Source organism: Panicum virgatum, chromosome 6K (assembly GCF_016808335.1).
Source record: "Panicum virgatum strain AP13 chromosome 6K, P.virgatum_v5, whole genome shotgun sequence".
NCBI classification, from domain to species: domain Eukaryota; kingdom Viridiplantae; phylum Streptophyta; class Magnoliopsida; order Poales; family Poaceae; genus Panicum; species Panicum virgatum.
The window spans coordinates 938,698-959,688 of record NC_053141.1 but is presented as its reverse complement, the minus strand read 5'-3'; the positions used below and the strand labels follow the sequence as shown (position 1 = coordinate 959,688).

The following is a 20,991-nucleotide window of genomic DNA, read 5'->3' as shown; positions in this document are numbered from 1 at the left end:
TTTTTAAATCAAACTTCTATTTAAATTCCACTGCTTTTTTGAACTCTGATATTTTAGGTAAACTTGTTTGTAAAACTCTGTATTGTAAATTAAATTTGAGAACTTTTATCTACTTGTAATCATCTGTGCTCGTCTTCGTGCGAGACTTCCAGTGTTTTTCGATCCTTAACCCGACAGACGACCGGATTACACCGTTTTAAGTGCGTGGTAACTTGATTAACCATTAAAATGATAGTTAGCGCACTTAACCCGATTTAATTTGGGCGGTTCTATTACAAACACTTTTCTAGATTGCATCAAGATAGCTGAGGACACACTCAACGCCAATGAGTACGACACTCCCGAGGCAAAATTTAACCAGGATTTTGATGAGTTCGTGACCGGACTTGAGCACCCCAACTCAGTTGATCCCGATCACATCGAGATTAAGCCAGAACTCCTTGACCCAGTCGACGATCAAGAATTCATTGACTACATTGGCCTAAAAAAAAGAATTCATTGACTACATAAACAGCATCAATAATCCAAGCAACTTTGACGACTTTGATGACTGGTCAGATGACATAGATCTATTCATGAAAGGGTTATGCAACCCGCACATGATAGATGAACTTCGACAAAAATCGAAGACTAAAAAGATGTGAGAAAATTTCCAAACCAATTTTGGAAAAACCAGGTGCCCAAGGGAGATACCCGCGACCTTCAAAAAAGGCGATCTCCCATCTGAGATAAACAACGCCTACCAGCACCTCCCATGTAACGAACCCTCGCAATGATGGGATGACATGGCTCTCCGGGCTCAGATGGGATTGCCGCCACCGGAACCATATTACTGCACGCCTAGCTTTCCGTTTTCGGATTAAAAAACCTAGCCTCAACTTTACACAAAACCACCGAATCTAAGATCCTAACCAACATGGAAAAGGATCTACTAGATTCCTGATCCTTCTCGGGCAAGAAGATTTAGGCTTGCATAAAGTTTTGGGTGTAAAGCACTGTAGTACTTTCGTTTGTATTTGGTAATTATTGTCCCACCATGGGTTAACTAGACTCAAAAGATTCATCTCGCAAATTATAGACAAACTGTATAATTAGTTATTTTGTTTAGCTACATTTAATACTTTGTCATGCTTTAAAAGATGATGGAGAATCTTGTAAAGTTTTGGAATTTTGAAGGGAACTAAACAAGGCCTTAGCAAGTTTCTGTACAACACGTGGATCCAGCAAGTAGCAGCAAGACAAACAGTCAAATATGTTAATGGGCCGCACCGCACCGTACTATTGGGCCAAATTTACAAAAGAAAAAGACAACGTATGTTATGCAAACTACTTTCGTATGCAAACTATGGAAACTCTAATCTGGACCACCGGATCAAGATCAAAGGTGGGGCGCAGGGGAGTGGGAGAGGGGTTTTGCAAAAGTGTGATTATCTAATTCAAGTGCGGGCGGTTAATTGTAAAATTACCCCCTCCTCATGCCCCTTGGATCTTAATCCGGTGGTCCAGATTGGAGTTTCTGTAGTTTGCATACGAAGATGGTTTGCATATCATACGTTGCCAAAGAAAAAAGCTAAGCTCTGGTCAATTGTTGTTGAGGCGATGGATATATAGCCATGGCGGTTTCTCGCGGCCTCTCTTCCTCTTCATCCCGGGCGCAAATTCAGTAGAAAGGAATAGTTCGTATGTCTAAAGCATCTCTAAAGCATACGCGCCGATGGTCTACCTCGTGTGCGACATGCTGGGCCAGGATGACGTCCTCATCGAGGTGTCCAAGGCGTTCGGGTCCAGGATATACATCGACAGGGACAAGAATTCAGACTGCCACCTGTTGGATTGATCTCTTTCCTAATAAGCCTAAGCCCAACGGCCTATTTGGCCCTTAATCCCGCGCCCTGATCGGGGGCGCCAAACCCATTAATGGTTGGTGGGCCCCCACTATACAACGCCATATTAAATAGGGGTGAGGGGCCGGGGCACACGGTACGAGGTTCACCATGCCGCCGATGCCCTCACCCACATCCCTAAACCCTAAGCCGATCTGGAGGGGGCGCTGGAGCAGTGGGAAGCACCACCATCACCGCCGCTGCCATCGTCCCTAACTCGACACCGTTGGCGCCGTCGTCCACGACAACGCCGCCACGACCGTGAAGCTGCTGCATCACTCGCCGCTGCCCTAGCGCAGATCTCCATTAGCGAACCAGAAATGGCCGCCTCAAGCTCCTCCGATGGTGATGGTCTCTCTCTTCTCTCCCTATGTATTCTATGTTCTAGATCTAGGACCCCTTGTACTCATGAATGAAAAGGAAAGATGAAAGAAACCCCTCTTGATCCGTGTCTGGCAGATCCTAAAGTCTAACAATGGTATCAGGTGCCTTGCTAGCGCATAGATCCAGTAGGGGAAAGTGTGGATTCGTCCGCGAATCGAAAGAAATCAAAGAAAAAAAAGCCAAATCGAACTCGAATCGAAAAAGAAATACAAACCCTAACCCTAACCAAGGAAAAGGGGCGGCGGGCACCTACCCGCATAGAACTTCAGAGGCGCCGGGTCCCTAGCGCACCGCCGTCTCCGTGCGGCACGGACCCGCGCCACCCCTCGCCGGGGGTCCGGCACAGAGGGGCTCCGTCGTCCACTGTTCGGGATGCCGGACGCGCGCACACGCGCGGGCTTAACAGCAACGCGCCATCAACGGCAAGCTCGACAGCAGCGCGCTCACCCACCGGCGAGCGCGCGCGCCGGCGAGCAAGCCGCGGCGGCGCTGCTCAGTCACCTCCTCTGTGGCCACCATTGTCGTCGCCCTCACTCTTGCCGCCGCCGCTCGCGTGGTAGAGAGAGCGGGGGAGGGATGAAATGGCTTAGGGTTTCCAGGGAATCCGGCGCTGCCGGTTTTGTTCGGCCGGGGGGGCGAACGGCTGTCGGATTCGATCCGACGGCCGAGAGAGCTCCGCGGCAAATGGGCCACAAGCGGCCCAAGAGGGAGCCGCGCGGGGGGCTGAAATCCTGGCCTAGGCCCAGGTTGCAGCCTGGGATGCGGGGGCGCTGCGCGCAGAGCAGGCCGCGGGCCGGTTTTTCTCATTTGGGCCGGTTGCACAGTGATGATTTTCAGTGTTTTTTCTATTTTTCAGAAGCATTCTCTATAGAATTTTGAATGGATTTGTTAATAATTTGATCTCTATTCAATTTTGCACCAACGTGTATATTGTTTAGAGATAAAAGTTCAAAGTATTGCTTCTGAAAATAGAAATTCCTACCTATTTTCGCTGCAAAGTTTATATTGTTGCTATTTATTTTAATTAGAACCAACGGGACAATTAATTTATAAGGGCATGGTTAAAGAGTTATTTTTGAGCATTATGGTATTGTTATTTTCTGACCAACATTGTTAATAGCAATACTATAATTTTTAATGGTTTTTGCATTTATTTCTATTTTTGTCCAACGGTGATATAGATTTAATTGTATATACAGTTATATATATTTTAATTTTGACCAACATTGGAATTATTACATGCAATTATTATTATTATGTTCTCACTATTTTTTGAAATTTTCAGCTGGGATGAACTTGATGGGCTTTATCAACCACATCCCAACTCTAAAAGGAGACAATTATGGAGAATGGATCAAGAAGATTGATCTCGCTTTTGTCTGTGGAGAAGTGGATGAGATAATCACTACTCCAAAACCCACTAAGCCTCCGGCTCCAGTGAGGGGGACAGCTGACACTGATGCTGAGTGGCAGCAAAAGGAAGGGGACTATACTCCCTTAAGGATGTCATATGATTTGGCAAATGCAAAGTGGACCAACGCCAACAAGAAATGTATGGCGGTAATAAAGAACACAATTGAGCCTAATATTTTGAGCTCAATTGGAGAGTGTGATACTGTTGTAGAGTACTTGAAAAAGATAAAGAACTAGTTTACTGATTCTTCAAAGACTTATGCCACACAGATAATAGAGCAGTTGATCACAAAGAAGTACTATGGCGGTCCCAGTACCATATGGGATCATATCATGGGGATGAGCACCTTGAACTCCAAGTTAAAACCAATGGACTTGGATCTCGAAGAACAGTTTCTTGTTCACCTAGTTTTTGCTTCGCTGTCAAAGGAGTTTGCACCATTCATTGTAAACTACAACATGCAGCCAGAAAAGTGGAGCATGGAAAAGGCAATTAGAATGTGTGCACAAGAGGAAAATAGACTTAAGAAACAGAATGGTGGATCTATCAACTTTGTGCAAAATAAAAAGAAAAGGTCTTTCCTTGCTGCTTCTCCTCCCCAGTCAAAAGATAAAGGTCCTATGCCACATCAGCATCAGCAGCAGCGTCCTCCAGTAGGCAAGAATCAGTTCCACTACTGTCACAAGGAGGGACATTACAAGCAAGATTGTCCCAACTACTTAAAGATGATAATGGCAAAGAATGGTGAGAATGTTATTTCATTTGTAAAATAATCCCTGTATATATAGTTTTCTAAATCTACTTGGTGGATTGACTCTGGTGCAACTGTGCATGTTGCAAATTCTTTACAGGGGTTCCGTTCGACAAGGACTACGCTAAGAAGCGAAAGACACATTAAAATCGCGAACGGAATACAAGCAGATGTTGAAGCTGTTGGCGATGTCTCCCTCGAGCTAGTTAATGGTTTCATGCTTGTATTAAAAGATGTTTTATTTGGTCCTTCACTTCAGAGAAACTTGATTAGTGTATCACGCTTAGACACAAATGGTTTTGGTTGTCATTTTGCAAATGGCAAATGTGGACTATAGTTTGATAATAATTGTATTGGTGATGCTTTTCTTTACAATGATCTTTATTTATTATCTATGCGTGATAAAGTACATTCTGTATGTGATATGAATGTGAATGAATTCTTATCAGAGAAATAAACAAAGAAAAGAAAGAGAACTCACGATACATCATCGAAATTATGGCACTGTCGTTTAGGCCATATTTCGAGGGGGAGAATTGAAAGATTAGTGAAAAATGAAATTCTTCCTCCACTAGAGTTCTCTGAGCTTGAACAATGCGTTGAATGCATTAAAAGAAAATTTGTAAAGCAAATTAGAAAGGGTGCCAAACGAAGTGCAGGAACGTTAGAAATAATCCACACTGATATATGTGGACCGTTTTCTGTGAAAAGTGTGGATGGCTATGATTCATTCATAACATTCACAGACGATTACTCCCATTATCGTTACATTTATCAAATTAGAGAAAGATCAGAAGTATTGGATAAATTTAAAATATTTAAAGCTGAAGTTGAAAATTAGCTTGACAAAAGAATTAAAATAGTCAGGTCGGACCGTGGAGGGGAGTACTATGGTCGACATACCACTTATGGACAAGTTCTTGGACCTTTTGCAAAGTTTTTACAGGAAAATGGTATAGTTGCCCAATATTCCACACCGGGAGAGCCTCAGCAAAATGGAGTAGCTGAAAGACGCAACCGTACATTGATGGATATGGTGCGCAGCATGATGAGTTATTCCACACTGCCATTGGGTTTGTGGATGGAGGCGTTAAAAACCGCCATCCATTTTCTCAACAGAGTGCCAAGCAAATCGGTGCCCAAAACCGTATGAGCTATGGACAGAAAGATAACCCTCACTGACCCACCTGCAGGTCTGGGGGAGCCCAGCTGAGGCTAAAGTGTTTAATCCAAATATTAGAAAACTGGATCCCAAAACAGTAAGCTGCCATTTTATCGATTATCCTAAAAAATCGAAAGGGTTTCGTTTCTACTGTCCAGACAGACATACAAAGTTTGTAGAAACGAGACATCCTGTCTTCTTAGAAGACAAAATGATGAGGGGGAGCATGGTACCTAAAGAAATTGACCTTGAAGAGAAGCGGGTGTACGTGCCTACTCCTATGATTCAAGAGCCATTTTTCTCAATACCTGATGATGCTGCACCAAAAGTTCCAGAAATAGTGATGCCAGTACCTTCTCCGGTCGTTGCTACGCCAACTATTTGTGACACCCTAGGTGTCTGCACAATAAAAACTACATTTGTTTGCTATGCTTCATGTGTGAATTGTTTGAACAAGGGCTTAATTTAAATTTATAAGGGCCCTTGTGTAATTTTGAATTAATGTAGGGTCATTCTTAGAGTGTTATTTGAATTGAATGTGTAATTGTTGCTTTTGTGGAGGGTTTATTTGCAAAAATTCAGTGCATTTATTACATGGCAGCAAATTTTGCTTTAAAGTCTAAGTTTAAAGTGAATTTGCATTGAAAAAGACAAAAGTCCTTTGAATTCAAAATACTTCCTATGTTTTTAAAAATAGCTCTTTATCCTTTAGTCAAATCAATTTTTGCACAAGATCAAAGTTGTAGATCTTGAAAAGTTGAACAACTTTCATGTTGGGCACTTTTTCATTTGAGATTTAGTTTAAAAGTTATTGCTATTTTATAGTTGGGTCCCTGAAATTTTTGGAAATCGCAAATCAGTCCTTGTCTTCCACCTCCAGCCTGCCTGCCTCCTCTGCTCACCGGCGCAGCGCCGCCTGCCGCTCTGGGCCGGCCCCTAGGCCACCTCCTGCTTGAGCTGGCGTCCACGTGTCGCGCTGCACCTCCTCCACCGCTCCTTTGCCTCGCGCTGGCGCTCTACCCCTCGTGCCACGCCCCCCCAGTGAGCACCGCCGGCCGCCACCTCGCCGTCGCCGTGGCGAGCCCAAATCAGAGCCCCAGAACCCTATCCCGCGCGCGCATGAGCACTACAAACACCCCAAAAAGCTATTCCTTTCACTCCTTTGCTCGTTCCCCACTCCGACGCCCCAGAACGCCGCCGCCCTTCACCCGCAACCCCGGCGAGCTCAACGCCGTCGCGGAGCCACAATTCCAGACCCGCTCCGCCCACGCGAACCCTTCCTTTAGCCTTGCCTCGTCCCCGCGAAGCTAATCCACCCCTTCTCCTCGCCCAATCCCCACTGGAACCACCCCGCCGCCGTAGCCGAGCTCCGCCAGCCGCCGCTCGCCATCGACGCCCTAGCTCCGGTCCTCCTCTTGAGCTCCCAAGCCACCCAGAGCTTCGCTTCGACCTCCTCTTCGTTTTCCCCAACCTACCGCTCGCCGCCGGTGAGCCTGGACGCCGGATTTGGCGGTCAAACCTTCGCTCCCCTCTCTGACCATGGCCGAGGACCTCGGGTTGAAATTCAAGAAAACCCAGGGGGTTATTTGAATAGCCTGTGACTCAGATGAATAGTGCTTTAAGGACCTCTTTGTTATTTCTTGCTGTAAACTTTGAAATTCAATAGAAATTTGTAGAAAAATCAGAAAAATATAAATCTTAATGTTCTAGAATCCTAGTGAAAAGCTCTATGTATTAGAATCAAAATATGATGGGTGTTTGTTGAAAGTTTTTTCTGTAGAAATAGATTTATGTTACTAGGTGCATAAAGACTAGTTGTTTTATCTTTTTAATAACTATTTATAGAAGCCTTGTTATGCTCTTAAATTTTTATGGTATATTGTTCATGTGACTCTAGTGATGTTATAAAAATTTCGTGGTCATTCCATCTGTTTAGCTTTTTATTTGATTTAATTATTTTTAAGTGTGCTTTAATCATGGTAAATAGTTTCCTTGCATATAAAATTCTGATAATTTTTGTGTAGACTTATGCTGATCGTATGTTCATGTCTGTGAATTTTGAGAATTAGTTCATGAACAGAACAGGAGATAAAAATGAATCTTGTTAGTTTGATGTCTGTTTTGTTTATTTTCTCAGAATTAATTATGTGTAGATAAAATCATGAAAAATCACAGTAGCTAACTCATCACTGTTTAGACGTTTTGTTAAATTTTTATCTTCTGTTTTGCTCTAATATGACCTGTATAATTCAAGCTTGTTCTAGGTGTTGTCTGAGTAAATGAATTGTTCTGATTAAATGGCTACATGAATTGACATGATTTTTACAGAGTAGATTGCTATCTGTTCCTTCTGTTTAGAGTGATTTTTGCTGAAATTGTTGCTGTTTTATTACTGAGTTGTTTATTTATTAGCAAACTAGGTTTTATTTGCTATAGGAAACCACCACCACTTGTTTATGAAGTTAGTAAACTTCTTTTGTGCCGTTGATCATGATGCCTTGTGTAGTTAGAAATGTTAGTTAACTACTCTATAAATGATTGCCCATGTGATACGAATGATTGCTATTTATTAAGCTATGGCTTTATAGTGAAATGTGGGTGATTGTGATTCCATCTCTTGCATCACATGTAGATACGACCGCTTTAGTAGACGGGACGTACGAGCTGATCCCGGAGTCTGACGGAGGTAATCAAGAAGCCCAGGTGAACGTTGCTGCTCTAACTGAAGCCCCGGACCAAAGTTCGAAAGAGCCCAAGGCTGTGTTAGCTAGCGACTACCGAGAAGGCAAGCCCCGGACATAACCCAGTTTTCAAATTATGCACTTTATATACTATTTATTTATGCATTTACAGTTCTTAGGATTTGTATTGAAACCCTAGATGCAAGATCCTAGAAACCTATGTATTGAACACTTGACTTGAGTCCGCATTTTTGCTATGCTTATAGGACCGGTAAAAGTCGAGTGATTGCCTGTCACTCGCGAGCTCTATAGGAATTGCTTGTTTACTTTCTGCTATCAATATAAGGACGACGGACGGGGTCGTGTTCGTTATCATGACTTGGGTGAGACCCCGTCTGTATTGATGAACTTGCTAAGGTCGCGGTGTGTGGTAGTGCTGGTTAAGTTTTTGAACGTACTAGCCACATGCCGTAAATATGGTACGTGGTAAGCCTAGTAGCCGATTGGACCGGGGAGTGGATATACCTTTCACTCTCTCTTAGGGATAGGTTTTATTTTTATGTTGCGCAACACTACGACTTCAAGGGACAAGATTGGACCTTGGAGCCCTGTAGTCGGGGAGAGTGACCCTATCCATAAGCCGGAAAGAAAGGTAAACGGTTGTTTGGGAACGACCCGACGGTGTTCCAAACGTGTGTGTTAGGTTTGCCTGGCCAGGTTAACAAATTCGATTCAAATCGTCTGCTTCCCACAGTTTGGGACTGCTTGATCTCTTTGCCACACAGAGTAATAAGATTAACATTATGATGATTAATCTTGATGTTTGAGTATAAGATCTACCATGGTTGATTAGAGATAGTTGCTTACTTAGAATGGTTAATCAACTAGAATATGGAAAGCTAAAATTTAAAAGTAAGGACCTACTCTTTATTGCTTTTAAGCAAAATAAACCAGAGCCACACAAAACTCTGCATAGTCTAGCTAGAGTGGGTTTAAGTATACCCGTTGACGGTTAAGTCTTGCTGAGTATTAGTATACTCAGCCTTGCTGTTGAAACCTTTTTCAGGTATGAGTTTTGAGAAGCAGATCGCTAGCCTGACCTATCCCTGCTCTTTGCCTTTTGGCTGGTCCGTAGAATGGGATCCGTCTTCGACCAGCAATGACCTCGATGAGTGATACCTTGCTTGGGCTAGCTCGGTATACTTTTGCGACGTGTTGTAGCCGTCGTGTTTTTCTTCCGCTGTTTAAACTCTAAACTTAAAGTTATGTCTTGTATCATGTTTTACTAAGTTTGGGATCTGTAATATTACTTTGAACTGGTTTGTAATAACTGTTGTGCCTGTGATGTAAAATTTGTGGTTGTAATACCTCTGGACTCGCCTTCGTGCGGGGTATGCTTGTTCGATCCAAGAACCGGTGGTTGTATCAGGACGTTACCCGATAGACCAAGAATTATTCCGTTTGAAGTGCGTTTGAGCCGGTGTTGCCTTTATGGTGATGGCCAGCGCACTTGAGTCGGGATAATTCAGGTGGTTCTGCCACACTATTCCAGATATTACGGTGTCAACACCTGTCGCAATTCCACCCATACCAACAGTGAGTGAAGGTTCGGAACTTGTCATCCAGGAGCCGCCTGAACACGCGGTTGGACATGAGGAGGAGGAGCTACAGCCCCCCTATAGAAAATGTGTCAGAAGCTGAGGCGCAAAATGTGCCGCAGGCAGTGACCCTTAGAAGGTTCACAAAGAGAAAGAAGGTCGGCTATTTCTAGCGACTATGAAGTACATAATACAGAAGAGGTTCATATGGAGGGTGATCCCACTTCATATGAAGAAGCCATGAGAAGTGTTCACTCATCTAAATGGCGGGAAGCTATGAAGGATGAGATGAAATCAATGAGTTCCAATGGTGTTTGGGACTTAGAGAAAATTTCTAAAGGAGCCAAAATAGTAGGCTGTAAATGGGTCTACAAGATCAAACATGACTCCAAAGGGAATGTAGAAAGATTCAAAGCACGACTCATGGCGAAAGGCTTCACGCAAAGGGAAGGAATAGATTATAACGAAACCTTTTCTCCGGTTTCGTGTAAAGATTCTTCTAGAATTATAATGGCATTGGTGGCACATTATAACTTAGAGTTACATCAGATGGATGTGAAGACGGCATTCCTTAACGGAGATCTGTATGAAAATGTTTACATGGCACAACCGAAAAGTTTTGTCGTGGAAGGAAAAGAATATATGGGATGTCGCTTAAAGAAATTTATTTATGGATTAAAGCAAGTCTCTAAGCAGTGGTATCTAAAATTTGATGAAACAATAAGGAAATTTGGGTTTAAAGAAAATGAGGAAGATAATTGCATTTATGCAAAGTTCAAAAGTGGAAGATTCATTTTCCTGATCCTGTATGTGGATGACATTCTGCTTGCTAGTAGTGATGTCGGTCTGCTGCTGGAGACAAAAAAATTCTTGTCCTCAAACTTTGACATGAAAGATCTCGGTGAAGCCTCATTTGTTTTGGGAATTGAAATTCACCGAGATAGAACAAAAGGGGTACTAGGACTATCACAAAAGGCATACTTAGAAAAGGTTCTAAATAAGTACAGTATGCATATGTGCAAGCCTTCATCTGCTAAAATAGTCAAGGGCGATAGATTTGGAAAAATTCAATATCCCAAGAACCAGTATGAGATCGATCAAATGAAAGCGGTTACATATGCTTCAGCTGTCAGAAGCCTACAGTATGCTCAAGTTTGTACACGCTCTGACTTAGCATTTGTTACCGGGATATTTGGTAGATATCAAAGCAATCCAAGACAGATACACTGGATCATGGTAAAGAAAGCTTTACGTTATGTGCAAGGGACAAAAGGCCTCATGCTAACATACAGAAAATCCGATTCCCTAGAAATAGAAGGGTACTCAGATGCGGATTTTGCGGGGGGACATCGATGACCGAAAGTCCACATCTGGTTATGTGTTCACACTAGCAGAGGGAGCTATATCGTGGAAAAGTTTTAAATAAAGTGTCACTGCATCATCGATGATGTACGCTGAATTTGTAGCATGTTATGAGGCCTCGGGGTAGGTTGAATGGTTAAAGAAATTTATACCCGATTTAAGAGTGGTAGACATCATTTAAAGACCACTTATAATGTACTGCGACAATGAACCAGCAGTATTTTATGCTCACAACAATAAGTCAAATGGTACTGCCAAACACATTGACATAAAGTTTTATGTTGTGAAAGAGAAAATCCAGAATCACTCCATTACTCTCGAGCATATAAGTACAAAAAAAATGCTTGCAGATCCGCTCACAAAAGGCTTACCACCCAATGTGTTCAATGAACACATAACCGGCATGAGTTTAAGGGAAAGTCTGTGATTTCTGGAGAATAAAAGGGCCCAAAAGTTAAAGAATTTGTTTCAAAACAGTGATATATGTGGTAGCTGTTGAGCCTATCGGTCTTGGACCGTGACGATAAAGTATGCTCTATTCATTAATCTGTGATGGAACAATTAAAGGAAAAAGTTTTAGTTTAAAGTATAAAGTTAAAGTACAAAGTGAGATCAAGGAGGAGAATGTTGGATTGATCTGTTTCCAAATAATCCCAACGGCCTATTAGGCCCTTAATCCCGCGCCCTTATCGGGGGTGCCCAACCCATTAATGGTTAGTGGGCCCTCACTTAGTGGGCCCTCACTGTACAACGCCATATTAAATAGAGGTGAGGGGTCGAGGCACACGGTACAGGTTCACCGTGCCGTCGAGGCCCTCACCCACATCCCTAAACCCTAAGCCGATCTGGAGGGGGCGCTGGAGCAGTGGGAAGCACCGCCATCGCCGCCGCTGCCATCGTCCCTGACTCGACGCTGTTGGCGTCGTCGTCCACGACAACGCCGCCACAACCGTGAAGCTGCTGCATCACTCGCCGCTGCCCTAGCGTAGATCTCCATCAGCGAACCAGAAATGGCCACCTCAAGCTCCTCCGGTGGTAATGGTCTCTCTCTTCTCTCCTTATGTATTCTCTGTTCTAGATCTAGGACCTCATGTACTCATGAATGTAAAGGAAAGATAAAAGAAAGGGTTAATTGGATCCGTGTCATTACAAGTTTTCGAGTTCGCTGATCTACCATTACAATTCATTGTATTGGAATCGTGCCACTGCAATTTCACAATTCCCCGAAACATGCCACTACATACCACTTCGCCGTGTCTTTTAAAATTTGTGGACCAAAATAGCCCTGGTTGTCTTCTTCTTCCTCATACCCCTCTCTGCTGCTCTCTATCTCTTCTTCCTCATACCCCTCTCTGCTGCTCTCTATCTCGATGGCTAGATCCCCTCCGCCCCGAGTTGGAGCACAAGACTCACATCGAGCTACTGCACCATGGCAGAAGCTGGAGCCGGAGGGGAGCAGTACCGGAAGCTGTCCCGCGTACCGTCCATGGCGTTCGACCGGCTCCGGTCCTTCAACCTCTCCCGCTTCGCCGCGCCCGCGCCGGAGCCCGCCGTGGCCGGGGCGGTGCATCTGGGGTACGAGCAGCCCCCCGCGCCGGCGGTAGAGAAGGAGGAGCCCGTCGTGGTCCAGCGTGTGGTCAAGCCGGAGCCCAAGCCCGAGCTGGAACTGGAGACGGAGCGCGAGCACGCGGCAGCGCACGTGGAGCGGAGCCTGTCGGAGGCGGCAGCGCAGGAGGAGCTGATGCGCCTGCGCAAGTCGGCCAGCGACCGGTCGGTGTTCGCGCACTTCGAGGCCAAGGAGGTGGAGGAGGCCATGCGGGCGGTGGAGGCGCGGCGCACCGCGAGGACCAAGGAGGGGGGGGGGGCGCGAGCCGCGCCTCCACGGCAGAGCTGGAGCCGGAGCCCGAGGAGGAGGCCGGCCCCGGTGGCGAGGCGGACGCGCTGGCGGACGCCTTCCCCAACAAGTTCCACCACCAGCTGAAGCTGCAGCGCATCGAGTCCTTCATCCGCTACCGGGAGACCGTCCATCGCGGCTGCCGGCGGCGTCGTCTAGGCAGGTAGCAACCCGAGCCAACCGATGGCGCTGGGCTAGATGCAAGGCAGCGAGCTGCGAGAGTGAGAGAAGGCAGAGGAAAAGGATGAAGAGAAGGCATGCGAGGGAAGGATTGGAAAGAGGGAATGGTACCTCCGTTCTTGTTCCCCCGATCTGATTTGGGGTTTTCCCTTTTGCGTTTCCTGGTGGCTAGCACATCGTAGCTCCATGGTGATAGAGAGGAAAGAGAGGGGGATGAGAGGAGGAAGAAGAAAACTAGGTGTATTTTGGTCCATGAATTTTAAAAAATACGGCGAAGAGGTATGTAGTGGCATATTTCGAAAAGTTATGAAACTGCAGTGGCACGGTTCCAATATGATGAATTGTAATAACAGATCAATAAACTCAAAAAATTATAATAGCAATCATCCAATTAACCTAAAAAAACCCTCTCGATCCGTGTCTGGCAGATCCTAAAGTCTAACACCACCAGACGCTCACGCACGTCGCGCCGGAGATCCTCGCCGCCGCCGACGCCGCGCCCTCCACCCGCTTCCACGTGATCCCGTTCCCGCGGCTGTCGGAGCGGGCCGCGGAGATCCTCGCGCTGGCGCGCGCCAGGCAGCAGCCGGAGCCCCTCATCATCAGGCCGTCCTCGCAGTGGTACGCGTACTACGAGCCACCGGATGGGTCGGCGGACCGGAAGCCGGCGCTGACGGAGCCGATGCGGGATGAGCTTGGGGTCTGGCACGTCTGCCTGTCGATGCACTCGTCCAGGGAGGAGCTGGAGCAGGCGCTGGGGATCCTCAAGCCCAAATGGGTTGTCTCCACGACGCCTCCGTGCATGGCAATGGATCTGAGCTATGTCAAGAAGAACTGCTCCCTGTCCCGGTTTGGTCCTGATGATCCCATCTGGAAGTTGCTCGGGATACCTGATGGGATGGCTACTGGTACAGGCAAACAGCAGGCAGCGCTGAGGGTAGAAGCTGTCGGGAAGAGCGAGGAAGAGTTCAGTTCTTGTACTGATGAGCGTGGCTCTGATGACGACAATCAGGTTGAGGCTGCAGAACCAACGTTGCTTGATTCTGAGATCAGAGTTCAGCTGCCTGTGACGCTATTCGGAAGCGCAAGGTTTGGATTAGTGCTGCAGGAATCTGAAATGTGGGAACATGAGTATCAGAGTATTGAGATGATTGATAATGTTGAACTTGAAGTCAAGGACTATGCTACTGAAACTGAATTCTGCACCAATAGCAAGCCTGATGATAGTGTTGCAGTCATCGATTTCACTGAAGTTGCAACAGAGGAGCAGAATCCAGTCTCTGAATCTGAGCTGTTGAAGGACAGAAAGCCGGATGGTGGAGTTGAAGTAATTGGTCTAACTGAAGATGGAAGGAAAGAGCTGAGTTTGTGTGCAGAGCCTGAACAGTGTATGGATGACAAAGGGAAAGGGGAAGCTGAATTGGTGGAAGTCCGAGAACAGAGTCTGAGTGGCCATGCTGATTTGCGGGAAGTTTGCAGGCATAATAAGGTGACTGATGAAGGTAAAAACAGAATCCAAGCGACTAAAGAGATCTCAGCTGTGCATGTCACAGTTTGAGCTACAATCAACAAGGAGGCAATAGAGAATGACACAACTACATCAGAAACCGGGAAGAGCAATGATCAAGACTCTGAAAGGGCAAGCGATCCTTCAACCACAACCACTGTTGGATCATCAAAGGTCCTTAATGCCGCGGCCCCTGCCGTCACTGGTTGAGCTCATGTGGGCCTCCAAGCGACCCAGAGTTTCCCAAACTGTGCAGCTATAGCCTATAGTGTTGGATAATCCTAGCACGTCTCCACGTTTTTGTACAAAGTTTAAGTTAGCGTGTCATTAGCCTAGCTGTCTAGATCGTCCGATGCATGCTGGTTCATGCAGGGACCGAGTCTTCAGAGTCCGGAACGGACGGCACGACCTTGAGGGCACGTTAATTGTGTCAGAAGCAGATTGCACTCCTGCAGGAAGAGGAAATGCTCATAGATAGAACGCTGCAGTTTCGATACACTTTAAATTAAAGCACTAACTCTGGAGGGAATAGCCATGTTTGCCACTTGTCATCAGCCAGATCCCGCTGCCTTGGCCACCTAAATGTCATCTTACGAATACTCCAAGATCTCGTGTCCAACACATCGTCCATATGGCCTGACACATAATGCACCAAGCCCGGCTCAACATCTCCGTGCGCACGAGTAGACTTGCTGAAGGATCGGCTGAGGAAGAGCGCCTCGTCTTTGCCAAGCCCGTCGTCATGAGCAGTGACCGGAATCCACCTGCCCGCCATGACATCCGCCTTGAAGACCTCAACCTTGTTAGTGTAGGAACCTGAATCTAGAGTCAATTCGTACTGGTGCCTCACCAACAGCAGCTCCCCGCTCAGCGATGGCACCAGGTACCGGGCGGTAAATGTCTCGTCCTTTGCTTCGTAGGGCAGCTCCCAATCACCCTCTCTCACCTCGTAGTCCGACACATCGTCGTCGGCATTGAAGCTGGTATCCACCTCCTCCTCCTCCTCCTCGTCGTCCTCGGGGTTTGCTGCTTCTGCCTCGTCATCGGCCTCCTCCTCCTCCTCGTTGCCATTCTTCTCTTGGTACGGTGCCTCGTCGTCCTCATCGTTTGACTCGTCGTCATTGCCATCCTTCTCTAGGCCATCATATTCGTAGCAGTAGTCACTAGCAGTAGTGTCATCTGCAGGCCAGCTCCACGAATGTTTGTTATAATAACCAGCCATTGGGTTCACGATGACTAGTCTAAACCTGGTGACCTGAGGCCTGCCGTCGACGCCCTTGCCGAGATGGAAGGCGACCAGTTCGTCGCCCGAGGTGATCCCATAGAGCATGTCGTCTCCCAAGAACGCGACGTCGATGACCCTCAACAAGGGCAGCACATGGGCACCCTTGCCGGGGCGGCAGAGGATGACGTTGTAGTGCCGGTTGCTGGTCGCGACGGCGATGAGATCCTCTGGATTCGAGCGCATGAGCACCTTGCGGACCTCGAAGGTCTCAGCGACGTGGCCGATGATGGCGTCCAGCTCCGGGAGCGGCACGGTGACGTTGGAGAAGGGGTTGTGCAGCAGGTAGGTGTGCCGGTGCTTGACGTCCGGCCTGGCGTAGACGACGAACGTCCTCGTCTCGTAGGAGAAGTTGTCCCAGATGGGGGTGCGCCGGAACACGTCGTCGGTGCAGTCGAGCGCGAGCCAACCGGCGCCGGCAGCGCCCAGGCAGGTGGCGTTGTCGGGGAGGCCGGGGATCCGGGGGAAGAAGCAGGCGCCGTCGCGGCCGGTGGTGCAGAAGGTGCAGTCGGGGTGCACGAGCCACGGGGGCTGGTGCCTCACGCGGCGGCGCGCGGCGGAGCGCCACCCGCGGCAGGCGGCGCAGATGCGGGCGCGGTCTCCGGGATGCGGGAGGCGCGCGATGACAGCGCCCAAGAGATCCGGCGGCAGGTCGGCCCACGCCATCGTCGACCTTTTTAATTTCCTTGTCCGTATAATTTGCCCCACGATCCATGCATATATATTCTTCTTTTTGAAGCAGGATCCGAGTCGGCATATAGCAGCACATCGGAAGGACGTGGGCCGTCCAAATATAGCGCTCCATCTCCGACACGAGTTGGGTTTCCCTTTTTAGAAAGATTTTTAATTCGCAACTTTCTCTTCTTGAAAAGTTATAACTCGTAAATATAATTTTTCACACACACCTTCCAAGTAATGAAATCTCATCATAACTTTTACGGTACACACAACTTTTACATATAATTCTTTTCTTAACAATTTTTTGAAAAATAATTTGTTAGCACAACTTTTACTATACATAGAATTTTGATGCATAGTTTGTGAAGGATAATTTTTTAGCACAACCTGTATGATGTTATCTTTATCCGAAAGATTTCTTGCACAATCTTTTTACTCACAAATTCATCATACAACTTCTGAGTACAATGCCGCAAGGCTTGGCCCTCTCGGGCATGGGCCAGAGTTCGGGAAATTTTCCGCGACCGAAAAAGCTGTGTAGCTTCCTCTTAATGAAAAAAAGTGGGGTCCGTCCCCACCACCACCCCCCCGGGCTGCATTTTTAACTTCTGAGTACAGTACTCGGCATACTTTTTAGCATGAGTCTTGTAAAAAAGTTGTCAAGAGAACTTCAACACATGATAGAAGGTAAAAAAGGGAAAATCTGAAAAGAAAAGAGAACTTCAACACATGATAGAAGGTAAAAAAGGGAAAATCTGAAAAGAAAAGGAAATGATAGCACAGCTAGGAACGTGATGGAAAAAATATATAGAAACATAAAGGAGAAATTGTTAGATTCTAATCTTCTCTGTTTCTGAACTAGGATCACATCTAGTGTATGAATCGAGTCTAGGGGTACACATTCTGAGTAGATAATCAAGAGTTCATGGCCCTAGACTAATACAAAATAAAGGAGGGAGAGAGAGAAGGGCGCAGACCGTCGGTCGGCGTCGGGGCGGACGAGCTGTTGCCGGCAGGCGCCATCACGTCGATGGAGTCGAGGATGGAGGCGAGGAAGTCCGGCTCGTCGAGGCGCTGATCCGGCGGCGACGGTGGGGGGCGAGGGTACCGGTACCCTTCGGGCCTGTACCGGCACTGGCCGGGAACGGCGGCGGCGGTGGGGAACGTCGTGGCGGCGCTGGGGTGCTTCCCGTCGGCCTCGCGCATCCCTAGATCGGTAGGGTTTGTGGGAGAGGGGTTTGGCAGCGGTCAACTTGGGTATCCGTGCCCCGGCCCCTCTCCTATTCTATATAGCGCAGGCGACGGGGGCCCACCAGCCATAATGACTGGGCGCCCCGATCAAGGCGCGATCAAAGGGGATTTGGCCCGATCTTTGGATCGGGCCTGGAGATCATATCCAACATTCTCCCCCTTGATCTCTCATTTTTTTATTCTTGTTCTTTATCTGAGTTTGTGCATCCCATCACATATCAGTGTATAGGGCGTGCCTCGTCATGATAATTATTACTGTCAGATTAACAGCCACAATCACCTTTCCGGTCTGAAACAGAGTCTTATTCTAGGGCCCTCTTTGTCCAGGAATCATAGGCTTTCCCTTAAACCCATGCCGGCCAAGTGTTCTCTGAACACATTGTAAGCGGATCCGCTAACATCTTGTTCATTCTGATATGTTCTAGACAAATAGTTTGATCCTGGACTTGCTCCTTAACAACATAAAACTTGATGTCGATGTGTTTGGCAGCACCACTCGACTTGTTGTTATGAGCATAGAATACTGCTGCCTCGTTGTCGCAGTATAATTTCAGTGGTTTTTCTATGCTGTCGACCACTTTCAATCCGGGTACGAATTTCTTTACCCATGTGACCTGCCCCGAGGCCTCATAACATGCCACAAATTCTGCATACATCGTGGAGGATGTTGTAACTGATTGTTTGGAGCTTTTCCACGATATTGCTCCTTTTGCAAGAGTGAAGATGTATCCAGATGTGGACATTCTATCATCTGCATCTCCTGCAAAATCTGAATCTGAATACCCTTCTATTTCTAAAGTTTCTGATTTTCTATATGTTAGCATGAGGCCAGTTGTGCCCCTCACATAGCGCAAAGCTTTCTTTACCATTTTCCAATACTCTATGCCTGGATTACTCTGGTATCTGCCAAGTACCCCGGTAACAAAACTTAAGTCAGGACGTGTGCATACTTGTGCATACTGTAAGCTTCCAACATCTGAAGCATAAGGCACTGCCTTCATTTGCTCGAGCTCATACTGGTTCTTGGGACAATGATGTTTCCCGAAACTGTCGCCCTTGACTATTGGAGCAGGTGTGGGTTTGCTCGCATGCATACCGTATTTCTTTAATACTTTTTCTAAGTATGCTTTCTGTGATAACCCTAAAAACCCTCTTCTTCTATCTCGGTGAATCTCAATTCCTAAAACGAACGAAGCTTCACCAAGATCTTTCATATCAAATTTCGAGGACAAGAATTTCTTTATCTCCAGTAGTAGATTAACATCACTGCTAGCTAGCAGAATGTCATCCACATGCAAGATGAGGAAAATAAATTTTCCGTTCTTAAACTTCGCATAAATGCAATTGTCCTCTTCATTTTCTTTAAATCCAAACGTTCTAATTGTTTCATCAAAATTCAAGTACCACTGCCTCGAGGCTTGCTTCAAGCCATAAATCGACTTTCTCAAGCAGCATCCTAAATTTTCTTTGTCTTCCATGACAAAACCTTTGGGCTGTGCCATGTAGACATCTTCATACAAATCCTCATTTAGGAATGCTATCTTCACATCCATCTGTTTCGTTGCAAATGTAACACCCGGTTTATAAAAGGACATAAACCGAGCAATCATATACGTGCCAGGATCAAGTCACACATATATACAACAGAATGAACAGTATATCATAGCACATATCACGTAAAAAAATATAATAAAGCAAATACGAAAGTTATTTATTACATTAATGACAAAAATGTCTGATACAGCGGAAGCGAAGTACAAATACGATAAAAGCTCTCCGAAGCTGAGCAGGGCGCCACAGGGACGTCGACTGGGAGACGAATGCCTATAAGTCCTCGTAGTCCTGGTAGCGCTGAGCGAACTCCCTCGCGTCGGCAGGAACTGAGCAGCAGTAGAGTATCCAAGAGGAAAAAGTAGAGAAGAGGCAAGAGTGAGTACACAACCGTACTCAACAAGTATAACACAAACTATGAGGCTCTAAGGTTGGCTGACTCAACTGCATTAGCTTTTAAGTTTTGGCAGAATTTTATTAAAGTTATTTACTACAAGTTGATGAATTACCATTAACCCAGTTACATAGTAATTAGTTAGAATTAATTATGTTACTACTGAGAACCAAACCGAAACCACCAAGGTAACCCCGAGAGGCACCTCCCTCGTCGGAAGGAGATAACCCCACTAATCAAAAAGAGGATCTGGGCCGCTCATGACCATGAGCACAGCTAGTATACCAGTTTTACACTCTGCAGAGGTTGCACATCTTTACCCACAAGTCGTGAGCTACGCCAGTTGTTCATCACACTTCCTTAGGTGAGATGACTAGCAAACTCACTACGAGGCCTTTACAAAGAATCTCGTTGGTAGGGAGTAACCGTGAGGGTGGATCGGCGACTATGGAGCAGGTCTAGTGGGCGTCAAGACACGAAGCACAGACGAGGCCACTCAGCACGAGGGCCATAGAAGCTTACCGCCCCTGCCCCGTAGGTAAGTTACTCCAAACCAAAAAGATCTAATTATTACGCCAAGTCTATCCCATTCTAGCCTTGTGGTAGCGCTGTTGTCCCAGGTTGTCGCTCTATGAAATGGTCCTTATGGAGAGTGGCCAACCAAGCACTAAGCACCGTGCTGGCCCCCTAAACCATGATTCTAACAAAACATATTTTAACGAGACGTGAGCCACCCAAGCACGAAGCACAGAGGGCCACTCCCAGAATTAAGTTGCATAACCCATTAATCAAATTAATTAAAAAGGACCATTATGTGTTATAGCGCGGCACCTAGCACAACTAACCAAAATGCAACCCAAAGGATATATATAAAGGATATAAAGTGGCTAGGAAATCCTTATAGGCATACAGTATTAAAATGCAGTATGAAAGTGTATTTAAAAGTGATAGGTTGTTCATGTTATACTTGCCTTCCTCGTACTGCTCCTGCTGCTCAAACTGCTCAGAAGATGGCTGCT

General features: G+C 46.3%; 3 protein-coding genes across 3 annotated transcripts; 2 read left to right on the top strand and 1 right to left on the bottom strand.

Annotated features, from left to right (window-relative positions):
• The first annotated feature begins 12,664 nt into the window (after window positions 1-12,664).
• LOC120639291 lies at window positions 12,665-13,983 on the top strand. The gene is made up of 3 exons (XM_039915261.1): window positions 12,665-13,075; window positions 13,761-13,930; window positions 13,974-13,983. Exons 1-3 carry the CDS (start codon window positions 12,665-12,667, stop codon window positions 13,981-13,983), a joined length of 591 nt encoding a protein of 196 aa, XP_039771195.1.
• On the top strand, window positions 13,601-15,217 carry LOC120711124. Its single transcript, XM_039996540.1, has one exon. It carries the CDS (start codon window positions 13,992-13,994, stop codon window positions 14,865-14,867), a length of 876 nt encoding a protein of 291 aa, XP_039852474.1. The 5' UTR covers window positions 13,601-13,991; the 3' UTR covers window positions 14,868-15,217.
• A 104-nt stretch (window positions 15,218-15,321) lies between these two features.
• On the bottom strand, window positions 15,322-16,764 carry LOC120639290. Its single transcript, XM_039915260.1, has one exon. It carries the CDS (start codon window positions 16,762-16,764, stop codon window positions 15,322-15,324), a length of 1,443 nt encoding a protein of 480 aa, XP_039771194.1.
• Between the last annotated feature and the right edge of the window lie 4,227 nt (window positions 16,765-20,991).

Coding starts and splice junctions, on each gene's coding strand:
- LOC120639291 (XM_039915261.1), top strand. CDS start 12,665: ATGGCAGAAGCTGGAGCCGGAGGGGAGCAGTACCGGAAGCTGTCCCGC. Junction 13,076..13,760: donor CGGTGGAGGCGCGGCGCACC/GCGAGGACCAAG, acceptor TAACACCACCAG/ACGCTCACGCACGTCGCGCC.
- LOC120639290 (XM_039915260.1), bottom strand. CDS start 16,764: ATGGCGTGGGCCGACCTGCCGCCGGATCTCTTGGGCGCTGTCATCGCG.
- LOC120711124 (XM_039996540.1), top strand. CDS start 13,992: ATGCGGGATGAGCTTGGGGTCTGGCACGTCTGCCTGTCGATGCACTCG.